Here is a 26,115-nt window from a genome sequence, read left to right on the forward strand (position 1 = left end):
CTGGTTTTGGGATGCGGTGGGGGAAGGGGAGATTTTGAAGCTGGTGAAGTCCACATTGATACCATTGGGCTGCAGGGTTCCCAAGCGGAATATGGGTTGCTGTTCCTGCAACCTTTGGGTGGCATCATTGTGGCACTGCAGGAGGCCCATGATGGACATGTCGTCTAAGGAATGGGAGGGGGAGTTGAAATGGTTCGCGACTGGGAGGTGCAGTTGTTTATTGCGAACCGAGCGGAGGTGTTCTGCAAAGCGGTCCCCAAGCCTCCGCTTGGTTTCCCCAATGTGGAGGAAGCCACACCTGGTACAGTGGATGCAGATGTGCAGGTGAACCTCTGCTTAATATGGAAAGTCATCTTGGGGCCTGGGATAGGGGTGAGGGAGGAGGTGTGGGGGCGAGTGTAGCATTTCCTGCGGTTGCAGGGGAAGATGCCGGGTGTGGTGGGGTTGGAGGCAGTGTGGAGCGAACAAGGGAGTCACGGAGAGAGTGGTCTCTCCGGAAAGCAGACAAAGGTGTGGATGGAAAAATGTCTTGGGTGGTGGGGTCGGATTGTAGATGGCGGAAGTGTCGGAGGATGTCCAGCTTGTTTTCTCTATGTACGCTAATGTTGAGCAAGGGCAGAATCTACATTAAGGGCCCTCAAACCTGGTGTCCTGCTCCTGCAACACTCCTCTTAGGATCTGGTTAAGTGAGTAAATGAGATAGAAAAGGTCAAACTCAAACAAATTAGTCTGTGAAAGCAGGTCAGGAATGTGGGTTCTGGTTGTGTAAGAACAAAATCTAAGACCAGCATTGAGAAAATCTTCACAGAAAAATATGATAAGCATGCGGAAAGGCTGGTAGGAAGACGAAAATCATGGAATCATTAAAAAATGATCGGAACCTCTGATGTGATTAAAGTTTACTTCAGATGAAATAGTTAGAACGGGTTAAATATCCTTGTTCATCTGTATACATCTCCTGTTTAGCACACTGCTCAGAGAATTTAGTAACTATCCATCACATTTCATTATACAGGCTTATTTACTTGTACACTAACACAACATTCTGTGTGTGATGTCATTGTGGTCAGTCGTAAATAAAAACAGAGAGGCTACCATGAGAATTCCATGTTTTCAACTCTGCAATCTTTTACAGTGCTCCAATAAAGAGATGGGTTTTTCGATGCGGAAACAAAAAGGAGTGCAAACTTATGAATAGGAGCCTATTCCACTGTTCAATTTGATCAAGACTGATGCATTTCTCAAGTTCATTTACCTAACTTTGTTCATGTCCCTGACACCGTCATCATGCAAAAATCTCATTTTGAAAACTACAACTCATCCAGGATTCTCATCATTTTGCAAAGTCAATTCCAAATTCCCATTTCCACTTGTGTGAGAAAGTACACTTGATTTCACTGCTACCTCACCTAGCTCTAAGTTTAAAATAATTGCTCTTTTTTCTCGGTCCTTTCACGGGTGGAAGTAACTTATCTGTATCAAATCTCTTTATAATTTTAAACATCTCAATTAGTTCATCTTTCAACTGTTCTGAACCCAGGGGAATGCCAATCCACTTTATACAACCTCTCCACGTAATTTAACTTTCTAAACCCTGGTATCGTTCCAGTGAATCTGCACTGTGGCCCCACAGCTCCTGTCACCAGCTTTCATCAATTTGTGTGCAGGAATAGCAAAATCTCTTTACTCTTTTCTACACCCTATCTCTGAAGTGCTACACTTGCCCCCATACCTCCTCTCTCACTTCCATCCCAGGCCCCAAGATGGCTTTCCACATCAAGCGGATGTTCACCTACACATCCGCCAATGTGGTATACTGCATCCGCTGTACCCGTTGTGGCCTCCTCCACATTGGGGAAACCAAGCGGAGGCCTGGGGACCACTTTGCAGAACACCTATACTCGGTTCGCAATAAACAACTGCACCTCCCAGTCGTGAACTATTTCAACTCCCCCTCCCACTCCTTAGACGACATGCCCATCCTGGGCCTCGTGCAATGCCACAACAATGTCACCCGAAGGTTGCAAGAACAGCAACTCGTATTCCACTTGGGGACTCTGCAGCCCAATGGTATCAATGTGGATTTCACAAGCTTCAAAATCTCCCCTTGCCCCACTGCATCCCAAAACCAGCCCAGCTCATCCCAGCCTCCCTAACCTGTTCTTCCTCCCACCTATCCCCTCCTCCCACCTCAAGCCGTACCTCCATTTCCTACCTACTCCCTTGAACTGTCCGTCCTCTCCAGACTGACCTATCCCCTCCCTATCTCCCCACCTACACTCATCTCTACAGGCTCCACCCTGCCCCTTTAGCTTGTCTATCTCCTCTCCACCTATCTTCTCATCTACCCATCTTTGATCCTCCCCCCCCTCCCTATTTATTTCAGAACCCTCTCCTCCTCCCCCTTTTCTGATGAAGGGTCTAGGCCCGAAATGTCAGCTTTCGTGCTCCTAAGGTGCTGTGCTTGGCCTGCTATGTTCATCCAGCTCCACACTTTGTTATCTCGGATTCACCAGCATCTGCAGTTCCCATTATCTATTTTACAAAATAGTCCATTTTGCCTTTGTCAGATCCAGGTAACAAAGACCATAAGAAAAAAGGAACAAGTATAGGCTGTTCAGCCCCTTAAGCCTGCTCCACCATTCAACGGCTGATCGGACATTCCTCCCATCCACTTTCCTGAATTTTCTCTGTAACCCTTGAGTTCCCCACTGATAATTTCACATTTCCCCAATTTGCTCTGTGGGTTTGCTCACACATTTCATCTGTCAATGTTATTTTGTAACTCTCTGATTCCATCATGTTGTGCCTCCTAACCTAGTGTCGTGCAGCCATAATATGCAGCTCTGATCCTACACACAGACCATGAATGTATATTATGGTGAAAATTGCAGCCCCAACACAACATTGCAGTTTGTCTTTAGCTGTCTTCTTCCATAAATAAGTTGTTGCAAAGAAATGAAATAAAATTAACGAGAAATTCTAAACCAAAACAACAATGACATTTATGGACTAGGTGAATTTGTATAAGATTATCATCACTCCATTTGTATGTTTTTGTAAGCGTGTGCATGAGTTAACTGTCAGACTGTTATAATGCAACGATGCAAAATTTCTATTTGAACTGTCCTGAGCGAAACAATCTGTGTTATAGTGCCCTCTATTGATGTTACATGAGCATTGTAACACATGCATCACTCACATTTCTGCAGTTCATTTGAATTGGTGTTTTCCTTAGATTCAGATTCAAAATAACTATTCCAAAGTTCCTTATGTGTATGATATTTTGGAGCAGTGGAGATTTTTGGCATTCTTGGTGTGTTATTTGCCCTGCTCCCAAACCACAATGTGACCCAGACAAAATGATGAGATAGTTAGAACTGCCAATGCTGGAGTCAGAGATAATGCAGCGTGGAGCTTGAGGAACACAGCAGGCCAGGCAGCATCAGAGGAGCAGGAAACCTGTTGTTTCAGATCGGGACCTGAAGAAGGGTCATCCAAGACAAAATGATGGATCACTTTCACATTCTGAAATTATTGTTTGGTCTAATCAAGCAGGACAAGTCCTAAGAAGGAGAGATAGTGGGAACTGCAGATGCTGGAGAATCTGAGATAACAAGCTGTAGAGCTGGATGAACACAGCAGGTCAAGCAGCATCAATTTTTTTCCAGAGGGAGGAGGTAACTTCTTCAAGATAGGCATCCTTAGAAGAGGCTTCGCAGTGGTGTTAAAATTGTTTCAGAGATAGTACGATCTGCAGATGCTGGAGAACCTGACATAACAAGGTGTAGAGCTGGATGAATACAGCAGGCCAATGCTGCTTAGCCTGCTTTGTTCATCCAGCTCTCCACCTTGTTATCTAAGAAGCAGATACTTGACCACATGCCCTGGCCCCTAATATTGTGTGTATCTTTGCCTTTTATAACTTTACGTTAAAGAGATTTTACCTTTAAGGACTCCAGTTACAGTATTTACTTTTAAGGCTGCAACTCCTCCGACTAGCCAATCTGAACTGGCTGTGCAGGCAGCACACACTCTGAAAGCAGCTCAATACACTCAGGTCAGCTGTAATGCTTGTGTAAAGTACAATGTGTTTTACTGTTGCGAATAAACTAACCCACACAGTTAATCAACCCCTGAGAAGTGGTTAATTTGTGGACCACAATCATTAAAATGATCCCATCCCGAAATATGGTCTGTTCTTCCAAATTATTACCATCAGTGCCAACTCTGCAACAGAAGTCTTCCCGCAACACTTTACTTCTCTGATGTTGGAAAGACATCTAGTCGGCTTCTCAAAACTGTTCTCTTTCAAATTTTCTGCCAATAGGTCTCTTTATAAAGATATTCAACACCCTCCAAAAAACCTTCCTTTGCTAAATTCTAAGGATTTCTTTTGGCAGGATTCACGCTCGAGGTCACAGTTGGGCTTCGAGGAGGGCACAAACGACAAAGTTTACCTGGATATCTGGGGACATGAACATGAAATCTCCTAGATACATTTTCTTTTCAAAGGAAGAGGGGCAGCTAGTACGGTGTCATGTAACTCAGTTGAGCCATGTCTAAAAGATCATCACCAACAAAATAGAACCCCAGCATAATTGCATTCAGCCCTGAATTCCTAGGTTACCTATCCCCCAAATTATATATTTTCAGCCTTTCTACATTAACTAGTTGGTCCTCCAGGTGCCTATTAATGGAGATTTTTTTAGAAGGAAGAACTTGGAGACCAATATATAAATAAGAATTCAATGAACAGTCATTTTTATAACTTGTTTTACAGCTCGCACTCGTATCACAAATCCCCCCCAGGAACAAAGTGTAATCAAAGGAACGATGGCAGTCCTAACCTGTGGTGTGACCCATGACCCCAATGTTGTAATCAGGTATGATTCTTATCAAAATTTCTCGTGGCGCGGAACATTGCAACCCCATCCAAGCTTTCTGTCTTATATTTTGCAGAAGCAACCACTACCCATTAGTGCTTTGAGTAGAGTGCTGTCAGAAATCTTCCTTCCTACACTTGAGCTAAGGGTTCACTTGATTAACAGTCCTGAACAATAAACCACTAGTGAATCTTAACAAGAGAAGAATTTGTCTTAACAACAAGATGTTGTTAATTGCATGACAGGAATAGGTGCAAGTTACATTGACATAATTACTAAGACTACCAAGAGACAGGATTGGCAAATTAAGATCCCATCAGAATCTCCAGCTGAACTCTTTTTGTTCCTTATCCAAGACTCTGTTACTTCATCAGATTGGATGGAGTCTAATGCAGTCTCCAAAACTAACTTTTCAGAACTATTACCTTATCTAACATCTTCATTACAATACTGGATAGCTGCACAGTCTCTGTCCATTACTCCTGATGATTATTTGGATCTCTCAAATGCAACACTCTGTTCCTTTCCTGAGGTTTGTGGATTGCATAACATGAAATGGAGCTCAGAAGATTGGAGTATTTTTTTTCTCGCAGTTGTGAAATGTTTACTATGTAGTTGATTCTCCAGTTACAACTTAGTTTTAAAGAAAATCTCAGAGCACAAAACCATTTGTTTCTTTCTTTAAGAAGGTAGCTTGAAGCTGTAAAATGCTAGAGGTTACTTTTGGTAAAAGATGATTGCTCGATCAGAGTGGCTTTTAGTGTTTATTCTGTGATTGGTTATGCACTGAGCCACAAGAAAGGCATCAGTGACTACAAAATTTGATGTTGCATGAATATGATTGCTGAAAGGCAGTGACAGATGATGGTGGAAGAGGTTTCCTCACCTCTGTGACTGAAAACATAAGCATGCTAAAGCTTGAGTCTACTTGATTCTCATTCTCATTGGGAAAATAATTATAGTGGCAAAGGTAGCTGTTTGCTAGAGAGGAATGAAAGAGATTTTAAATCTGTATTTAAAGCATTTTTGAATTGATCTTGAGCTGCTTGGTACATTATGTCACAAAAGCAAAAGACTCAAAGCAGGTAACAACCAAGAATATAAATAACACAAAAATAATCTGAAATGATTCTGTTGTTCACTTAAGCCAGTGCAAATATTCAACAAGTCTAGTGCTCTCTAATAAATTTGTGGGACCATCTTCAGATACTGGCAAGAGCTTGCGTTGTGTTTCAGCTTTTAAGGCTAGCTTTCTTAATTTCAGTGGTCAGCCAAAATCATGCAATCTATCGGAACATTGGCTTTCAGTCGTCTGGAGCTGAGCAGGGTAATGCTACTGCAGGCATATACTCCATTAATTTCCACTAGTGAATCAGTTAACTGAAATGATTATTTGTGATCAGACTCGTTGCCGTTTGGTTAATGGTCACTGTGGGAAACAGGTACCTGTGGTGAATAAACAAAGAAAGTATGTTATTTTTCCTCCAAAACACCACTTTAATGTGTTCATCCTATGAAATATAGCGCTGTGACATTCTCTACACTTGTTATGCAGACACGTGTGGCAAAAAGATGGGGCTATAATTGATGTGAATGCCATCCCACGTATGAGAGTTGATGAAACAGGAACATTGTATATCTCTCAGACCTGGTCAGGAGATATTGGATTGTACACCTGCAAAGTGCTATCAGTTGGAGGAAATGACTCTCGCAGTGCTCAGGTCAGAGTCAGGTAAGTGAGGAATTAATGAGGTAATTTAATGTTATATATGTTTCAAAAGATTTGCCTCAAATTCTTCTAAGCTCCAGAGAACTTTGGCCTAATTCAGTCAGCTTCTCATTAAAGAACAACCCTTTTCTCCCAGTAACCAATCTAGTGAGCATTTAATGTACTGCCTCCTATGCCAAAATATCGATCCTTAAATATGGAATACAGAACTGTATGCAGTAGTCCAGATACAAGAGCGAGAAGCAGGGATAACTAAGTCAACTATTTGAGCGTGCTGTGGCATTTGAGACAATCATTGCTGATCTTCTCTCAATCTCAACTCCACTTGCCTGCCCACTCTTGTGCAACCCTTCAATCCATTACTAATTAAAACCTATCCGTGTCCTTCTTGAATCTACTCAATATCCCAGCATCCACTGCACTCTGAAGTCGAGAATCCCATAGATTCGCAACACTTTGTGAGACGTAATTTTTCCCCACCTCTCTATGAAATGTGTTGTCCCTTATCCTACGATCTCTCATTTTAAATTGCCCCATATGATAAAATAGTAGTTTAAATGCAGACTCATCAAAACTCTGTAGAAGACTTCCTTAGTCTTGTACTCCAAAATTCACTTGCAGTAAAGGCCAACATGTCAGTTGCCTTCCTAATTGGTTTCTGTATGCAACCTTCTGAGCTCCTTGTACAAGCACACCCAAGACTCATTGAACAACAGCATTTACCCAGGTTTCATGTCTTAAAGTGGCTGACTGGAGTTTGATCTCGCAAGCCTTTCCGAACATGGGTGTAAATGTCCATCACCTTTGGAGAGTCCATTTCCACCTTTTAGTGCATGGAGCTCCAATTTGTAGCCGATGAACTGTATACTTGACAAAAAGGGGTAAAATCAAACGTGGAAGCAAACTATCTCAAACATTTCAGAGTCATAGAGTTATACAGCGCAGAAACTGACTCTTTGATCCAACTCGTCCATGCAAACCAAACATCTCAAATTAGTCTAGTCCTATTTACAGCAGAATAGATGGACAGGAGAGTTGGGCAGATAACTGGCAGATGGAGGTCAATCCGGGCAAATGCGAGGTGATGCATTTTGGAAGATCTAATTCAAGGGCGAACTATACAGTAAATGGAAAAGTCCTGGGGAAAATTAACGTTCAGAGAGATCTGGGTGTTCAGGTCCAATGTTCCCTGAAGGTGGCAACGGAGGTCAATAGAGTGGTCAAGAATGCATATGGCATGCTTTCCTTCATCGGACGGGGTATTGTGTACAAGAGTTGGCAGGTTATGTTACGGTTGCAAAAGACTTTGGTTCGGCCACATTTAGAGTACTGCATACAGTTCTGGTCGCCACATTACCAAAAGGATGTGGATGCTTAGGAGAGGGTGCAGAGGAGGTTCACCAGGATGTTGCCTGGCATGGAAGGTGCTAGCTATGAAGAGAGGGTGAGTAGATTATGATTATTTTCATTAGCAAGACAGAGATTGAGGTGGGACCTGATTGAGGTCTACAAAATCATGAGCGGTATAGACAGGGTGGATAGCAAGAAGCTTTTTCCCAGAGTGGGGGACTCAATTACTAGGGGTCATGAGTTCAAAGTGAGAGGAGGAAAGTTTAAGGGAGATATGCATGGAAAGTTCTTTACGCAGAGGGTGGTGGGTGCCTGGAATGTGTTGCCAGCGGAGGTGGTAGACGCAGACACGTTAGCAACTTTTAAGATATATTTGGACAGGTACATGGATGGGTAGGGAGCAAATGGACACAGACCGTTAGAAAATAGATGACAGGCTAGGCAGAGGATCTCGATCGGCGCAGGCTTGGAGGGCCGAAGGGCCTGTTCTTGTGCTGTAATTTTCTTTGTTCTTTGTTCTATTTTCCAGTATTTGGCTCACATAAGTCTAAACCCTTCCAATTGATATAGCTATCCAGATGTCCTTTGACATGTATATAAAAAGGAAGAGAACAACCACATAAATTTTGGTTTCTTGGAAGCAGAGATAGGATAAATTGTGGGGAATGAGGAAATAGTTGATACATTTTGAACAAATATTTTGTCTCTGTCTTTACTTCAGTAAATGCAAGTTGCACATGCTGATTCTACTTCATGACCTTCCAAGTCAGGATCCTTTCTCACAAATGTATATGCCATCCTTTACTGCCAATGATGTTTTCCCACCTTTACCATTTTGTCAGCCTTTTTAAATATTGTGTACTCTTATTTATTTTCCAACCTTAGCCACCATTCTCTGGAATAGCAATTAGATCTAAACTATTTATGTCTACTTGTGTTACTAATTCATTTGTTTTATTGCAGATACCTTGTGCATTCAGATAAAACACAATTCAAATCATCTTTTTTTAACAGCTATTCTCAGCATAGACTTTGCCTGGTATGGAGGCAGCTAGCTATGAAGAGAGTTTGAGTAGATTAGGATTATTTTCATTAGAAAGACGGAGATTGAGGGGGGACCTGATTGAGGTCTACAAAATCATGAGGGGTATAGACAGGGTGGATAGCAAGAAGCTTTTTCCCAGAGTGGGGGACTCAACTACTAGGGGTCATGAGTTCAAAGTGAGAGGAGGAAAGTTTAAGGGAGATATGCGTGGAAAGTTCTTCACGCAGAGGGTTGTGGGTGCCTGGAACGCGTTGCCAGCGGAGGTGGTAGACGCAGACACGTTAGCGTCTTTTAAGATATATTTGGACAGGTACATGGATGGGCAGGGAGCAAATGGACAAAGACCGTTCGAAAATAGATGACAGTTAGACAGAGGATCTCAATCGACGCAGGCTTGGAGGGCCGAAGGGCCTGTTCCTGTGCTGTAGGTTTCTTTGCTCTTTACTCACTGATGCATAAGTACTGCTAAACTCTCTAACTCTTCCAGTACTACTCTGCTTGATTTTACCCACATTACTACACTGAATTTTCTCTTTAATTTATCAATTTCCCTTCACCCTGTCCTTTATTTATATCCTCGGAGAAGTAACAGAACGAAGAAACGAGTGTAACATTTCATTGCAATGAATATGGATTCCAATAAGCCTTTGACAATAAACTGCATTGTAGACTCATGACAAATTTCAAGCACATGAAATCAGGAAAGTTATCAGAATTGCTAACAATCTAGCTACAAAATAATCAACAGTGAGTCAAGTTAAGGGTAGTTATTCAAACTGGCAATAGTTGGAAAGTGGTATTCCACTAGGATCTGTTCTGTAGTCACTGTTGTTCATGATACATAAACAATTTGAATTCTGGAATCATAGACATGTCTTAATAATTTGCGAAACATATCAAATTGCAGGATATAATTAACAGTGAAGAAGACTGTGGCAAAGTAGAAAATATTATTAATAAATTTATCATTTGCATATTCATTAATGTAAATGAAATTCAATATCAATATTTGAGAGCTGGTCCATTATGGAAGCAAGAAAAAAGTCACATACCTCTCGGAATACCATTGAAGTAGAATAGAGAAGCAAAGTGTTCCTGCTGTACCAATTATAAATGCTGAAATAAGTTAAAAAGGCACAAAAACAATAAACAGGGTTTAATTTTCTCGCAAGATAAAAAAAATACAGAAAATATGCTAATAATGTACCAAACCATGAGTTCACCAAACATAAAGTGCTGTGGCACAGTTCTGATCTCAATGTTAAAGGGATGAGGAGGCACTCGTGAAAGTGCAAAGCACAATTTAAAGATTGTATTGATCACGAAAGAACAAACAGATTGGGTCTTTTTCTTTAGAAAAGAGAAAACTGAGGGAGGTCTGTCAGATTCAGAAATGTGATAAGAACAGTGAAGGTATTTCTACTTGAGACTGAAAAAGAGGTGGGGGGATGTAAAAATAAGTCAATCACTAATAAATCCAAAAGGAAATTAAGAAGGAACTTCTTTATACAAAGAGTGGTTAGAGTGTCCAAATAGGTACAAAGTTAAGGTAACAGTAATGATGCATTTAAAGGGTAGCAAGAAAATTATATGAAGGAGGTGAAGAATTAGAAGTGATGCTGACAAGGTTCAACAGAAGACAAAAGGATAAAGTCTTGGGTGGATATGCACGAGCTGAATTGGGTTAAATAACCAATTTCTATGCTATATATTCTATGCAAAAGATGCAACCAACAATAAAATAAAATCTTTTCACTAACAATATTTGCCACCAGTTATCATTTATGGAATTAATGCAAAAAGAGAATTGTTCATCCAGCTTGGTATAAACATGAATATAGCTGTTAACTGAGTATCAATGCACAGATTAAGCAGCAATCAGAACTGGCTCAATTACTGAATCAGCATAATCAATTCACTTGCGAAGTATTGGGCCAGTGTTTAGTTTGGCTCGGAGACTGAGAAACTTGAGGAAATAAATGTGAAGAGATTTCAAAGGCGGACAAATTGCACTTCAAGTTAGCCATTTCTTGCTTTACCTTCTTGCTACAGGCAGCTCCCACATGCTCCTGAAAATTTGGCTGCCCAGCTGAGCACCAGTGAAAAGAGAGCCATTTCCCTGACTTGGTCAAAAGCATTTGATGGCAATAGCCCCTTGCTTCACTACATTTTGGAAGTGTCTGAAAACAGTAAGTGATACAGCAACACGTTATTCGGAGCGCATAGTTTAAAATGTGATGCTTTGTAGATTTTTCACTGGGAAAATTAAAGCTGAGCAATAGAAGAAATGCCGTTTGTTTGGTGGTACAGTGTTTGAATATCAATGAAAAAGAGACATATGGCTGAAGCTGTAGGTTGCGTTCACCAGGAATAATGCAAGAATACCAAATTACAAGTGATCACAACAGCTTATTACTACAGGCAAAAAGGTGGTCAGTTTCTCATGTTCCCAAGAAGTACAATTCATCAAAGCTAGCTTGTGGGGCAATAGCTGAACTGTTACAATCATTGTTCGCTGTTTATCGCACTTAATGGCAAATGGGCCAAAGACCACCACCTTTGGATCTAAAAGGTGCCTGGTCTATATCACATTACCCTGGAAAGGGAGAGTATCCCATAAATTTGAATGTCCAGAAAGGAAACTGTTCCACATTGCTCCTACAGGAAGCTGTCATCAGTCCAAAAAGATATTTTGCCTTCCTAACAATTGAGCACTGTGATGTATGAATTGCATTGCTGATGTGATTCCAGGTAAGTAGGCCAAATGTCCCAATGATTGACTGCAAATTTAAGAACATTTGACATTTGTTCACAGAACATTCCTTCTCATTGTCATTTATACATCAGTATTTTACAGAGAACAGTTTCTTCCAATTCGTTGAAGCCAAAAACTGAGTGTCCTCAACCAAAATGTGTCTGTCTTTTTTGGTACAGATTCACCTTGGACTGTTCAGCTGATGAATGTTAACCCGGAGTCAGTGGGCCTGATGGTCAGGGGACTCATTCCAGCCAGGTCTTATCAGTTCCGTATCTGCGCTGTGAATGATGTTGGAAAGGGCCAATACAGCAGAGAGACTGAGAGGTATTCATAGCTTCAAACATGATGCAGTTGCCATAAAAGATGAATTGTGATATGCCACAAATCTCTTTGTAATTATACCTGAATATTACAAGCACTGTGGTCAAAGTCTAATTGCTAGGATACTGTGTATGTCACACTGACTTAGAATGTGCTTTGTTTCTTACTTAGCCATACTGATCTAATTTACAATTTCCAACTTATCTCAGATGATTTCATTGTAGAAATAAATTTCTGTTAAAGGGCCTTATCAAGTACGTTGCAGCTGTTATCAGTTTTCAGAATACACTGAAACTGAGTCTCGATATTCACATTTTTCACAGCCAAATGATTTAAATTCTTGCAGGTTGTCACTACCTGAAGAACCACCAAGTGCATCCCCACAAAATGTCATTGCAAGTGGCCGAACCAATCAATCGATCATGATTCAATGGCAGCCGCCCCCAGAAAACCATCAGAATGGAGCTTTGAAAGGTTACATTATCAGGTATCTCAGAACAGAGATTTTGCTGTCGGTATTTATGGATGAAGCTTGAAGGTGATGACCAGGGCCGTGTCTATATTTTTGAAAATATATTTTTTCCTGTGGTTTCCATTATAAAATGCAGTTCAGAGCTAAGACAAAAAAAGTCTAAAAGATGGAGACTGATGCCAAATTCAGCTTTTTTTTGTTAAAACGCCATGTGAATTAACAAGTATAATTGTCAGATGTCTTTAAGTATGTACACTTGCTTAGCTTTTGGCTGTACTTTTGAATATTGTTTACAGCTTGTAATTTGCTGGATTTACTTTTTAACACGTTGAAAATTGTGCTCAATTTTTAAAATTTTTATGACCTCCCTACACCACATTATTAGGCACTTATGGGCATTTCCAGCTTCAGTATTTTACTTTTCTGCACTGTATTTTATTGATGGGCAGAGGTCCAACACTGCTCGGCAAGGCCATCAGATAAACCCTGGCAGCCTGTCTGCCAGAAATCTGGCCTCCTCTGTGGTTTCTCATTGAGTTCAGGTTGCAGGTCCAGCAGGAGTCACCACTAGGACTAGAAAGCTGCTGCCATCTAATCAGCCCTGGGAGGCAGGGCATGTTCAATCATGCAGATGGAAACCATGACCTCAGAGAATTTATGGACTGCTGCCCACAAACTTTCACCCTTAGTTTCCTGGCCCTGCAGAGAGAGGCTCATTCTCAACTTTTCAACAAGGCCACCACCTTCCTGGAAAATTTAGGGCCAAGATTCAATAAAATATGGTCAGTACGAAAAAACTCATCTCAGATATTTGCATTTGAAAACAACTGGCTATTGCAACAATATCTCTATACTGCAATCTGACAATACTTTTCTAAGTTATATTTTCTTATTTGCAACATAATTTGTACAGTCCCTGGTATATATACTGTTCAGAAGTTTCCGAGGGAAAGTGTTTGATTGACTTTCTTCTTATAGATATTGTTTGGCAGGTTTACCAGTGGAGCATCAGTATAAAAATATCAGTAGTCCTGATGTTAATAATTTTTTACTGGAAGACCTCATCATTTGGACCAATTATGAGATCGCTGTTGCATCATATAATGGGGCTGGACTGGGAATTTACAGCGCGACTGTTACTGAATGGACCCTTCAAGGAGGTGGGTACTGAATACTTATTGGAGGAGAAATGAAGTGTGAGAAAGGTACCATGATGTACTGTTGCTTCACTAAAATTATTATCCCCAGTTTGGAAAGTAAAATCACTTGGTCTGGCAACAAAACGTTTATGCTATCAATACAGCAAATAACCTTTTGGTAGATGCAACAGTTCAGGACTTTTAATCACTCGTTTGAAAATTGCATATTATGGTCAAAATTTACACATAGTAAAGGATAGCAAAACTTCTATGCACACTTAAAAACTTAATTTTGATCGAAGTTAACTACAGTTTAATCAGAGTTGGTGCTAGTCCTCGAGTAGTGTTGGGTCATTTCTATCCTCTGTTTTACCCCGAGGATTCATTCATGGATTAGCCACCACCCAGAAGTGCTTCACTAAGATCAGCTGCTATGTAGACTAGCATTTCATGGATCTTCCCACATTCCAGTGAATCTGGGGCTTGGGGATGCCATCAGTTGAATTAGAATTATAGAATCCTGACAGTATGGAAGCAGGCCCACCGAAGAACATCTCATCCCCCTACCCTATCCTGCAAACCTGCATTTCCCTAGCCTGCACACTCCTAGACACTATGGGCAATTGGATTTGGCCTACCTTTAAGGCTCATTCCACAAACCTTCTGTTGCCCAGAAAATTGCAACACTACTGCTGGCATAGAACAGGTTTCCTACTCTACCTACTTGCATTCATTAATGCCTGGTCAAGTAGAACTATAATGGAGAATAAAGACATTACATACCAGCAAAGGATCCTTTTGTTTTTGTCCCTTGCATTCAATTGAACTATAGAAAGTTATTAGAAGTTTCAAATCAAAATTTCAAACTACGTATACAATAGAAACATGACATGTGAAGCATAATGATCAAAATACAGGTATCAGAAATGATTGCAAAACAATTTATTATTCTGTATCATAACAAATGGTGGGGCTGGATGAACACAGCAGGCCCAGCAGCATCTTAGGAGCATGAACGCTGACATTTCGGGCCTAGACCCTTCATTATTCTCCATGCCTGTGTTGTCTAAAAATGCCAGTAATTCTCTATTTTTCTCCCTTTACTTGTTGAACCATTATAAATTTCTGTTGCTCTTCCCAGTTCCTACAGTGCCCCCTGGAAATGTGCATACTGAAGCCATTAATTCCACAACCATTCGATTCACATGGACACCACCCAGTCCTCAGTTTATTAATGGAATTAACCAAGGTTACAAGGTAAAAAATCACAATTTCAACATGCCTTAAAAACTGTACATTGTTGATTTGGATTCTGTTCAGTGTCAGATTATACGTCTTGTTCTCAACCCTCAAGGAATTAATGGCCAATGTTTCTTGTTGGCTGGATAAAGATTGCAGAAAATAACAAATTAGCAATCTCCATCACCGGCTTTGTCAATGTTAGCGTTAGCATCAGCATTTAGATTTGTGGCCTGTCCCTGTCAAAATAAATACCTTTGGTGGTTGTCTTCATTCAACAGGTAGCATCACCACCTCAGTTATATTACAATAATACTCACATAGTTAAGGCCACTGGCGTCAACACTTCAATGTGCAGAGACTGTAAATGAATAAACCCTGCAGGCTATTTCACTTCCCATGCTGTTTCCAACATGTTTTACCAGATGGAGTTTGAAAGCAGATCAGAAATCAAGTAAGAAATCCCTGAAGTAAACCCATGAAACCAAGGCACCACCACAGAACTCTGAACACTTGTATCAGCTGAGAAAGGGGTAAAGCTTTAAAGTCAGAGTCAAGCCATTCATAGAACAAAGAACAGTACAGCACAGTACAGGCCCTTCAGCCCACAATGTTGTGCCAAATTTTTACCCTAATCCGAAGGTCTGTCTAACCTCCACCCCTACCTTATACTATCATCCATGTGCCTATCCAATAGCCATTCAAATGCCCCTAATGAGGCCGTCTCCACTACCCTCTCTGCATTTCACGCCCCAACCACTTTGAGTAAAGAACCTACCTCTGATGTCTCCCCTCTATCTACCTCCACACACTTTAAAACTATGCCCCCTCGTAATAGCTACCCCCTTCCTAGGAATAAGTCTCTGGCTGTCTACTGTATCTATACCTCTGATCATTTTGTATACCTCCGTCAAGGCGCCTCTCATCCTTTGTCGTTCTAAAGAGAAAAGCCCTTGCTCTCTCAGCCTTTCCTCAGGAGAATTCAGGAGAACCATTAAGGAATATGATAGATGTCAATGTATATGGTCAGCCTATGAATTCTTGAACAGTTCCTTCAAAAACAGCAATTGATTTATATGTTGAATACAAAGGTGAACCACCAACAGGGTATGGCTGGTTGCAATTTTTAAATGCCATCAACATCTGACACAAAAGATGGGTGTATTTTAAACTCCTGCACTTTTTTGCAACACAGCTCAACTGAAGTCTTGCACATACTTATAAAGTGCCAATAAGTAACACATGCATTTCCAGGTGGAAAATTTGAAACTGACCACTAATTCAAGTGCAGAATGTCACGGCAGAGAAAGGGATATGAGTGGAATGCCAATATCACATTCTTAGCACCAGAAATATTGGATCATCATCTACGCAAGTTCAACATCTATGCTGTGATTTACAGTACATCCTCAAATGGAAGCAACAAAGTCTTTCTGCAAAAATCTGTGGTCGATAGACTTTTTCTGGATTTAAGGATATTAATGCAATCAGAGCTGAGACAGGTAAAGAGAGTCAGGGAACAGATCAGCCATAATCTCATTGAATGCATGAACAATCTCTAAGTGCTAAATACTCTACTAATGTTCCTATGTAATCTATCACTACTAGCCAGGAACAGATCTAATTTCTAATGGACTTCTGCAAACAAATTCCAGTAAAACAGTTTCATTCTGATTCACTTTTGGGAGGACATTGTTTCTTATCCTCTGCTGTAACTAAAAAAGAAAACATATGTTTCATTACTCAAACGTCCTGTCATCTGCAATGTATTAATCTCTGTATTTGTTGTGATAAAGGAACATAACTCTTTGTCAGTGAAGAATAGTGCCTCTCGCACAGATTACTATCTATTATAATTGAAATGTTCTCCCTGTTTTAGAAAGTGAATCTTAAATTGTACAAAAAAGCAAGAATTTTTGTTTTGACCTGTTCTTTTAACATCTGTTAGTTTACTTATTATCTGAAGTCTTAAATCAGTAAATGGATCTTAATTTGTTTTAAAAATGCCTGTTATTTCTTTGCAGAGAGAAAGATAATATTACAACCAGCAAATGATTGAAAATAATGCTTGTTATAATTAATCAAAGTTAACCTTATGAATAAAAACCCAATCGCAAAGCTTGTCTGAATGAAGCATTCAAGCACAAACGATACTTCCTTATCCATCTTATCAGTTGCTATATCTAAAAAAAACGTTAATTTATACAGTGAGAAAAAAAATTGAAATTATCTAAGTTATTTTCTGTTTGCAAAATTTGCCCACTGAGTTCAGCTGCTCTGTTGTTGACCTCTGCTATCTAACTGTCTCTACTTTAGCTCCTTGCTTGGGAACGTAATGAGGCAGAAACACTAGCTGTGGTGACACTGACTGCTCAGCCAATGGTTTTTGTCATTATTTTATAATATCCTCCCCCCCTTCCTGACCTTTATTTGAAATCACTTAACCCTTCATGTGAAATGGTGTTGTCTCCTGATATACGGATGGTATTTTCTCCCCCTGCGTGGAGACATGCGACATCGGAGGAAAACCTACTTGAGCAAAAAGGTTGAGCATTTCTTCATTTCTCAATTGTCAAGAAAAGCTACAATATCAAGTTCTGGCTAATTGTTTTGAACATGATTACTTCCTAATAGGGAATTAGAAAGTGAGTAACTGGCCAAAAACCTTGTAATGAAATTTACGGCAAAATGTTCTTGTTTGTTTGACAAAAATGATCTAGTTGTGACATTTCAAAATCCCTTGGCAGCATAATACAAGGAGTTTTATATTGGACTGAGTACTAACACAAATCTAAATAATAATTAACAAGGGGTCAATGTCCTTTGGGCTGTTATAGCAATCCTGAACTAAAATTAAAAAGATGGAACATTTATCAGTTCCAAATGTTGTCAACTCGAAAGTTCTTTGGCTCTTTTTTGCAGCATTTCAGATACAGGCACATGTCAAAAAATACATTTTCCTGCAATTCGTGCTAACTTTAAATTCGTACATCCTTCCTCATAATGACAGTTGCCCAGAAAGAAGATTCACATTTTTGTTGCACCCTTTCCCGAATGAACGTTACATGCAGGGCAGAAAGCTGACATTTTCAGAAAACGTTTTCTGAAGAAGAGCCCCGACCCGAAATGTCAGCTTTCCTCCTCCTCTGATGCTGCCTGATCTGCTGTGTTTCTCCATCTCTGCACTGTGTTGTCTCTGTAGCCATTGCCCAAATATTGAGCAGCCTCAAAACCCATAAACTTTCTTGTGATTTTAGTGTCACTCCCCCCTTTCTGCCCTGCCTTTTGCCAATGCTGTGAGGACTGACCACTTGCTTCCAACCCTCTGACAGCAAGCCTGAGATTGTGAATACCTTGTGGGGAGAAGAATGAACATAAATTCCACCATTACAATAATTCTGTGGTACAGTATGTTGATGATGCACCATAGAGCACCTCCATCACCACTCTTGGAGAAACAATTTATAATTGTGATAAACAAATGAAGAGTCAGTACTGAAACCTTCTCATTTCAGTAAACTCTGTTCAGGAATTTTTGAAAAACCATTTTTATGTGAAGCATTTAAGAACCAAACCAAACAAATCCTCAGTCTATGCCCACTTGCAACTTGACCTGGGTAGTGTACGAGCTCAAGCTGATAAGTGAGGAGTAATATCGGCACCAGGCAATGACCATCTCCAACAAGAGAGAATCAAACATCACTCCTTGACAATACATCCTCCTCATTAATTACCATTGACCAGAGGCTTAACTGGATCAGCCATATAAATGCTGTTGCTACATGAACAAGCTGGGAATTCTATGGTGAGTAACTAAGTTCCTGACCACAAGCTCCACTTCTCCACTGCAAATCCCTGTCCACCATCTGCACAGCACTGCTCAGCAGTGTGATGGAATACTCTTCACTTGGCTAGATGCATACAGCTCCAACTACAGTCAAAATGCACAATACCATCAAGGACGAAGTAGCCTACTGATTGCCACTACATCTATCACTGTAAGCATTCATTCCCTTCACCATGAGCAGCAACTTCCTAAGCCTCTTTAACAGGACCTTCCAAACATATGACCTCTAACACCTTGAAGAACAAGGGTTGTGGATGCATGGAATCATCACTAAATGCAAGATTCCCTCCAAGTCGCACTCCACCCTGAACCAAAATATGTTTGCCACTCCTTCAGTGGCTTGTTGCGCTAAATGACCTCAAATTCTCTCAAAAACCAACACTTACATCTCACAGCTTCAGCATTCAAAAATGCAGTTCACCACCACCTTCTCAAATACAATTAGGGATGGGCAATAAATGCTGGTCTTGCCAGCAATATTCATGTTGTGCAAATGAATAGTTTTAAAAATGTATTAATATTTCATTATCTAAGTCACCATGCTCGATTAGATTCCAATTAATTATGAATTTTCAGTACTTACAACTTTTTTCCAGTAATCAGGATTGTGCAAGCAACATCAATAAATTTGAGCACAAAATACTTCCTGTAAGTCTATATTTGTTTCGTTCTCCTCAGTGAGTTGTTGCACCTCATTGTTTGTTACTGAACCAGGCAGGCTATTCTAAACCTCAATTATTCAATGTAATAGCGTCAGCTTCCCAGGAACAATAAAAACAGAAATTGCTGGAGAATCTCAACAGATCTGACAGTATCTGTACAGAGAAAACCGAGTTAACATTTTGAGTCCTGTGAGCCTTCGAGAGAAATAGTCCAGTCTCAGATCACAAGAAACTCTGTTTCTCTCTTCACAGATGCTACCAGACCTATTCAATTTCTCCAGCAATTTTTGATAATCTTTTTTTTCTGAACTCCAGCATCTGCAGTTCTTTGTTTCATCTGGTGTAGGGGACAGGGTTTTCCATTCTTGGGTCATGGGGATCTCTTCTGAGGTAGAGGCGACGTGTACGCAAAGGATGGGTTGCATTTCAACCGGACGATGTCCAATGTCCTCACAGGGAGATTTGCCAGTGTTATCCAGGAGGGTTTAAACTAGCTCGGCAGGGGGTGGGCTCTGAATAAGAGAGGGACCATAGAGCAGTCAGGGGGAAGTGCATTAACGATCGAAAGCAAGTTCACTCTTCAGGATAACCAGAGGCCCAGGAAAGGGAGGGAAAAGACTTGTGGTTTAAAGTACATCTATTTCGACACACGAGGCCTGACTGAAACGCAGAGGAACTCACAGCATGGATTGGCTCTGGGGACTGGGATATTAAAGCAATAACAGAAATATGGCTGAAAGAAGGGCAGGTCTGGCAGCTCAATGTTCCCGGATACAGAAGCTACAGGCCTGACAGAAGTACAAGGAAGTGAGGAGGGGGTGTTGCCCTTTTGATAAGGGAGGACACAACAACAGTACTTAGTGAGGATATTCTTAAGAGGTTATCGAATGAGTTTGTATGACTGGAACTTAGAAACAAGAAGGGGATGGAAACTCTGTTGGGACTGTATTATAGACTCCCAAACAGCCAGCAGGTATTAGAGGACAGAAATGTGGAGAGTTTGCAGATACCTGTACGAATAACAGAGTAGTATTGGTTGGAGAGTTTAATTTCCCTGTATTGACTGCGTCACCCACAGTGTAAAAGGCCCGGACAGGGTGGAGTTTGTCAAATGTGTCAGTGCAGAGGGCCCTACTCGGGCGGGTGCAACACTGGACCTCCTGTTAGGAATTGAGGTCAGGCAAGTGACTGAAGTGTCAGTCGGAGAGCACTTTGGGTCCAGTGACCAAAACTCTCTTAGTTTTAACACAGTTATGGAAAAAGACAGGACCGGCCCACTGGTTAAGGTGCCAAACTGGAGTAGGGCCAATTTTGGGGCCATTAGGCAAGATGTAGCAGTGATAGATTGGTAAATTTGAAGGAAAGGGATCACTGGCAAATGGCACTTTTAAAAGTGTTCAACCAAGAGTCCAGGAACAGTACATCCCTGTTAGGATGAAAGGAAAAGCAGGTAGATTTAAGGATCCTTGGCTGATGAAGAATATTAAGGCTCTGGTCAGGAAAAAGAAGAAGGCGTACATTGGGTTTGAGCTTTCAGACTCGAGAATCCCTAGATGGCTATAAAAAGTGTAGCAGCACACTTAAGAGGGAAATCAGAAGAGCAAAAAGAGGGTATGAGAAGGATCTGGCAGATAAGGTTAAAGATAATACCATGAGGCTCTATAGCTACATTCAGAGTAAAAGGGTGGCTAGAGAGCGAATAGGTCCCCTTAAAGATCAGCATGGCCTCTATGTGTGGAGCCACAGGAGATTTTTAATGAATAATTTTCCACAGTGTTTATTGAGGAGAGAATCATGGATGCTAAGGAAATAAAGGAAGCAAGTGGGGATATTTTGGACTGCATACATATTATCCGAGAGGAAGTGTTGTTGGGATTCTGATTTGCAATCAGTAATCTGCTGAGAGGTGGTTTGAATTGCCCCCACATCCCTGGTTCTGACCCGACTTTAATGAGGAAAGTGAAGTGAAGAAGGCAGTAGACAGGTGTTTCAGGGCAAAGAATCTCTGTGTTTATTAAATGCAAAGGTGAGTATATCACAAGAAATAAAACAAAAGGTGAGTAAAATACAAGAGTTAAAAAAGCTAATTCCTGTTGGAAACTAAACAGTAGTTTCAAACACAGGCATTTTAATCTGACGTCCTGACCTTGGGGTTCCCTGCACTGTCACTAACCCACCTTCCCCTCCCTGCTAGCTAGGTTGGATACTTTAGATCTCGAGCGAATAGGCTCACCATTAGGGACAAACACAATTTTGAAATACCGCTGGTTGTCCCCACTTGCTGTAGCCGATGCTTCACTGAAGACCTCAGACGGTGCTCAGTCTGATTTGAGAATGTGGATATTCTTACCTTATAGTGGTTTTTGAGCCGGTTTTCACCTCAGGATGTGTCTGAGGCCTTTTCCGTCATATTGGTGGCTTTCGGGCATCGTCAGATCTGCTAATGGTGGTCAGTTGCCATTGGTTCCCCTGGTACGGGACAGCCCTGTGTCGGCAGGTTTCAGGGAGATAGCTGTGTAGATAGTTCTCACAGAGAGCAGCTGCCTGGGATGGCTCTCTCTGCCTCCCAAATCAGGGCCAGCAATCATACAGGATAACAAAGTGTGAAGCTGGATGAACACAGCAGGCCAAGCAGCATCTCCGGAGCACAAAAGCTGATGTTTTGGGCCTAGATCATACGGACTGTGCTCTGTTATCACCTTGCATATCTATGTTCCCCATTGTGTTGTCCCCTTTGTGCTGAATTGGCTTCCTGATACTTTAGAGTAGGTGTAAATGTGCTTTGATTAAATGGAATGTCCAGAATTTCTCCGAATGAATATTAATTGATGTTGAATGCCTTGATACCTCTGAGAGTCCAAGGTGTTGTCTTAGGGTCTGGTTCACTGTCCCTTTAGGGCTAAGGTGTGAATAGGATTTCTAACTGAACCAAGGTTCCAGACAGCAATCCCTGTGATTGTGTATTTCAGACCATAGCCCAGCTGCCTTTCTTTTCTTTTAAAAGGTCTATTAAAACTCCAGGATTTTGGTCCAGTATTTTAAATGACAGGAATTTTTGCTCTCTCCTACATATTTGCAACCTTAAAGTGCATTAAGGTGGACAAATCTAGACTTGATCAAGTCTGTCCTCATACATTGTGGGAGACTAGGGAAGAAATTGCAAAGATTATTGCTCCATCTTTAGCCACTGGTGACCTGCCAGAAGACTGGAAGGTGGTTAATGTTGCTCCATTGTTTAAGAAAGGTAGCAAAGTCAAGACAGGTAAATACACATCAGTGAGCCTAACATCAGTGGTAGGCACATTATTGGAGAGGATACTGAGGGACAAGATCAACCAACATTTGGATAGTCAAGGTCTGATTAGGGATAGTCAGCATGGATTTGTGCATGGGAAGTCATGTCTGTCAAATCTTTTAAGAGTTTTTTGAAGAGGTAACCAAGAGGATAGATGAGGGTTCGAGCAGCGGATGTTTTCTATGTGGACTTCAGTATAGCCTTTGACAAAGTCCCACAGGGCAAGCTAGTCATGAAAGTTAGGTCGCATGGAATCCAGGGAAAGCTAGCTAATTAGATTCAAATCTGACTTGTTGGCAAGAAGCAGAGGGTGATGGTTGAAGCTTTTTTTTGAACTGGAGGCCTCTGACTAGTGGGGTGCCACAGGGGTTAGTCTGGGAACTTTGTTATTTGTTATTTGCATAAATGATCTGGATGTGAATATTCAAGGCATGTTAAGTAAGTTTACAGATCATACAAAATTAGGAGTTATAGTTGATAGCAAAGAAGGTTACCAAAAATCACAGAGGGATCTTTATCAGATGGGGAAGTAGGCTAGGGATAGGCGAATGCAGTTCAATACAGATAAGTGTGAGGTGTTGCACTCATCTTGACTTCCCATGCACAAATCCATGCTGACTATCCCTAATCAGACCTTGACTATCCAAATGTTGGTTGATCTTGTCCCTCAGTATCCTCTCCAATAATGTGCCTACTACTGATGTTAGGCTCACTGATGTGTATTTACCTGTCTTGACTTTGCTACCTTTCTTAAACAATAGAACAACATTAACCACCTTCCAGTCTTCTGGCAGGTCACCAGTGGCTAAAGATGAAAGTCAAACCAAGGTAGGAATTATACAGTAAATTGAAAGGCCCTGAGGGGTGCTGTTGGACAGAGGGACTTTGAAGCACAAGTAAGTAGTTCATTGAAAGTGGTGTCACAGGTAGACAGGGTGGTGAAGAAGGCATTTGGCATGCTGGCTTTCATCAGTCAAGACGGTGAGTATAGGAGTTGGGATGTTCTGATACAGTTGGATAAGTCATTGGTGAGGCCACACTTGGAGTATTGTGTACGGTTTTGGTCACCCTGGTATAGGAATGACATAGTTAAATTGAAAAATGTGCTAAGATTTAGGAGGCTCTCGCCAGGGCTAGTAGGCCTGAATTATAGGGCGAGTTTGGCCAGGATAGGACTTTATTCCTTGGAACATAGGAGATTGAGGAGTGAATTTATTGAGGTGTATAAAATTATGAGGGCATAGATAGGATGAATGCATGTCGTCTTTTCTTCCCAGGCATGGGGAGCTGAAAAGTAGAGGCACAGGTTTAAGGTGAGAGGGGAAGAATTCAGGAGGACCTGAGAGGCGACTTTGATTAGATTAGATTTATTAGATTAGATTCCCTACAGTGTGGAAACAGGCCCTTTGGCCCAACAAGTCCACACCGCCCCTTGAAGCATCCCACCCAGACCCATCCCCCTATAACCCACACACCCCTGAACACTATGGGCAATTTAGCGTGGCCGATCCACCCAGCCTGCACATCTTTGGACTGTGGGAGGAAACTGGAGCACCTAGAGGAAACCCACGCAGACACGGGGAGAATGTGCAAACTCCACACAGACAGTTGCCCGAGGCTGGAATTAAACCCGGGTCCCTGGCGCTGTGAGGCTGTAGTGCTAACCACTGAGCCACCGTGCCACCTTCTTCATGCAGAGAGTGATGAGTAAATGGAATTGCCTGCCAGAGAAAGTTGTTGAGACAGAATATAATAGCAACATTTAAAAAAACATTTGGATGGGGACATGGATAGGAAAGGTTCAGTGGAATATGGATCAAATGCGGGCAGTTGGAACTAGCTGAGTTGGCACCATAGTCAGGCTGGACCAGTTTGGGCCGAAGGGCCTGTTTCCACGTGTATTACTCTACGAGTCTATCTCAGTTTCCCTGAACTCAGATGGATAAAATCTTCAGAGTTTCTTATTTTTGATTATTCCTTCCTTTCTTTAAAAATATGTACTTTTAATTTGTTTCACGTTCTGTTATTTCTGAAACGTTCTCAGTCAAGTTCCTAGTGATCACGATCTACAGTGTAAAGCTACCCCAGTCACATATTTATCAATGTTACTGGCACAGGCCCATGAATGGTTAATGTGGGAAGTGTCACAAACACCTTACAGTAAGTGATAACACAGTGTGGAGCTGGAGGAACACAGCAGCCCTGGCAGCATCAGAGGAATAGGAAAGTTGACGTTTCGGGTCAGGCCTGCAGAAGTTTCTGAAGAAAGGTCATGACCTGAAATGTCAAATTTCCTATTCCTATGATGCTGCCAGGCCTGCTGTGCTCCTCCAGCTCCACATTGTGTTATCTCTGACTTCAGCATCGGCAGTTCTTACTATCTCTGACCTTATAGTAAGTAATGTTCTTTCTAACGGAAAGCTGTGGATTTTAATCAGGGCTGCTGAGAGAGAAATCAATTCCTTGATTTTTTTAAAAAGGCATTGGAGAAAATCATTACATCTTTTTGCTTAATTGAAAGTAGCTTTTCCTCCATTTAGGATTAATGTGTGGTGCATGCTCTGGTTGGGTGCTGCACTATTACATGTCAATCTGCAATGCCCCTTCCCAAGTACTCACAATTACCCCAACAAAGATATCTGCATCCTTGGGTTTTACCCACATCAAGTCTCTCTCCGGCTTGAGTAAATAAATATCTGTCTCTTCAGGTTTCTGGAATTGACCTGTATTGTAAACTCTCAATTAGATTCCAAACCTTAATATAAAATCTGGATTGAGTAGAAAGCTGTCCTTCCTGAATCATTCTGAAAAGTCAAGGATGCAGAAATGTCTCAATGTATTAAAACCTGAACTTAACTCACAGTCATTAAATTGAATCGATGAAGTAACCACAGGATCATGAATACTTGCCAACTCCCAATTCTTTAGAAAAATCCTTGGCAACCTTACTCAAACTGCAGTACATAGAGTGGCTGTGAGCATTCCTCAACCAAGATCAAATGGATATTTGGTAAACTGCGGTATGAAATTTATCCAATTTGTTATGTCATTTGTTCAGATTATCTTGTTTGGTGCAAGACAGTCAATGTCAGACTGGATTGTGTAATGTTGGAATGTACTTTCCTGGATAGTAGTCAACGGCAAAACATGATTAACAAATGATTATCAAAGATATGGTAACTTTTGATCAATGTATAGGAAATGTTTATTTTCTCTGGTTGGAGATTCAATGCCAAAGTGAGCAGGTGGGATCAGAGAAACTCCAGTACAGTTGTTGGAGCCTGCAGTGTTCTATGGCTAAGGTAGAAATAATTGCCTCTTTAACAAAACCAGATCAGCATTTGAAGCGGGGAATATGAAAAGGGAGCAAGA

The 26,115-nt window shown here is 41.1% G+C and overlaps 1 protein-coding gene across 4 annotated transcripts in view; it reads left to right on the top strand.

Annotated features, from left to right (window-relative positions):
• The window catches only part of sdk2b (sidekick cell adhesion molecule 2b), an 892,722-nt gene that overhangs the window by 625,679 nt on the left and 240,928 nt on the right, over window positions 1-26,115 (top strand). For all 4 annotated transcript variants that reach the window (XM_059653700.1, XM_059653701.1, XM_048555196.2 and 1 more), the window contains 7 exons: window positions 4,784-4,886; window positions 6,442-6,618; window positions 11,063-11,199; window positions 11,945-12,092; window positions 12,436-12,576; window positions 13,540-13,721; window positions 14,842-14,957. In XM_059653700.1, coding sequence (XP_059509683.1) covers window positions 4,784-4,886; window positions 6,442-6,618; window positions 11,063-11,199; window positions 11,945-12,092; window positions 12,436-12,576; window positions 13,540-13,721; window positions 14,842-14,957 — 1,004 coding nt within the window. The remainder of the gene's footprint in view (window positions 1-4,783; window positions 4,887-6,441; window positions 6,619-11,062; window positions 11,200-11,944; window positions 12,093-12,435; window positions 12,577-13,539; window positions 13,722-14,841; window positions 14,958-26,115) is intronic.

Source organism: Stegostoma tigrinum, chromosome 22 (genome assembly GCF_030684315.1).
Source record: "Stegostoma tigrinum isolate sSteTig4 chromosome 22, sSteTig4.hap1, whole genome shotgun sequence".
Taxonomy (NCBI): Eukaryota; Metazoa; Chordata; class Chondrichthyes; order Orectolobiformes; family Stegostomatidae; genus Stegostoma; species Stegostoma tigrinum.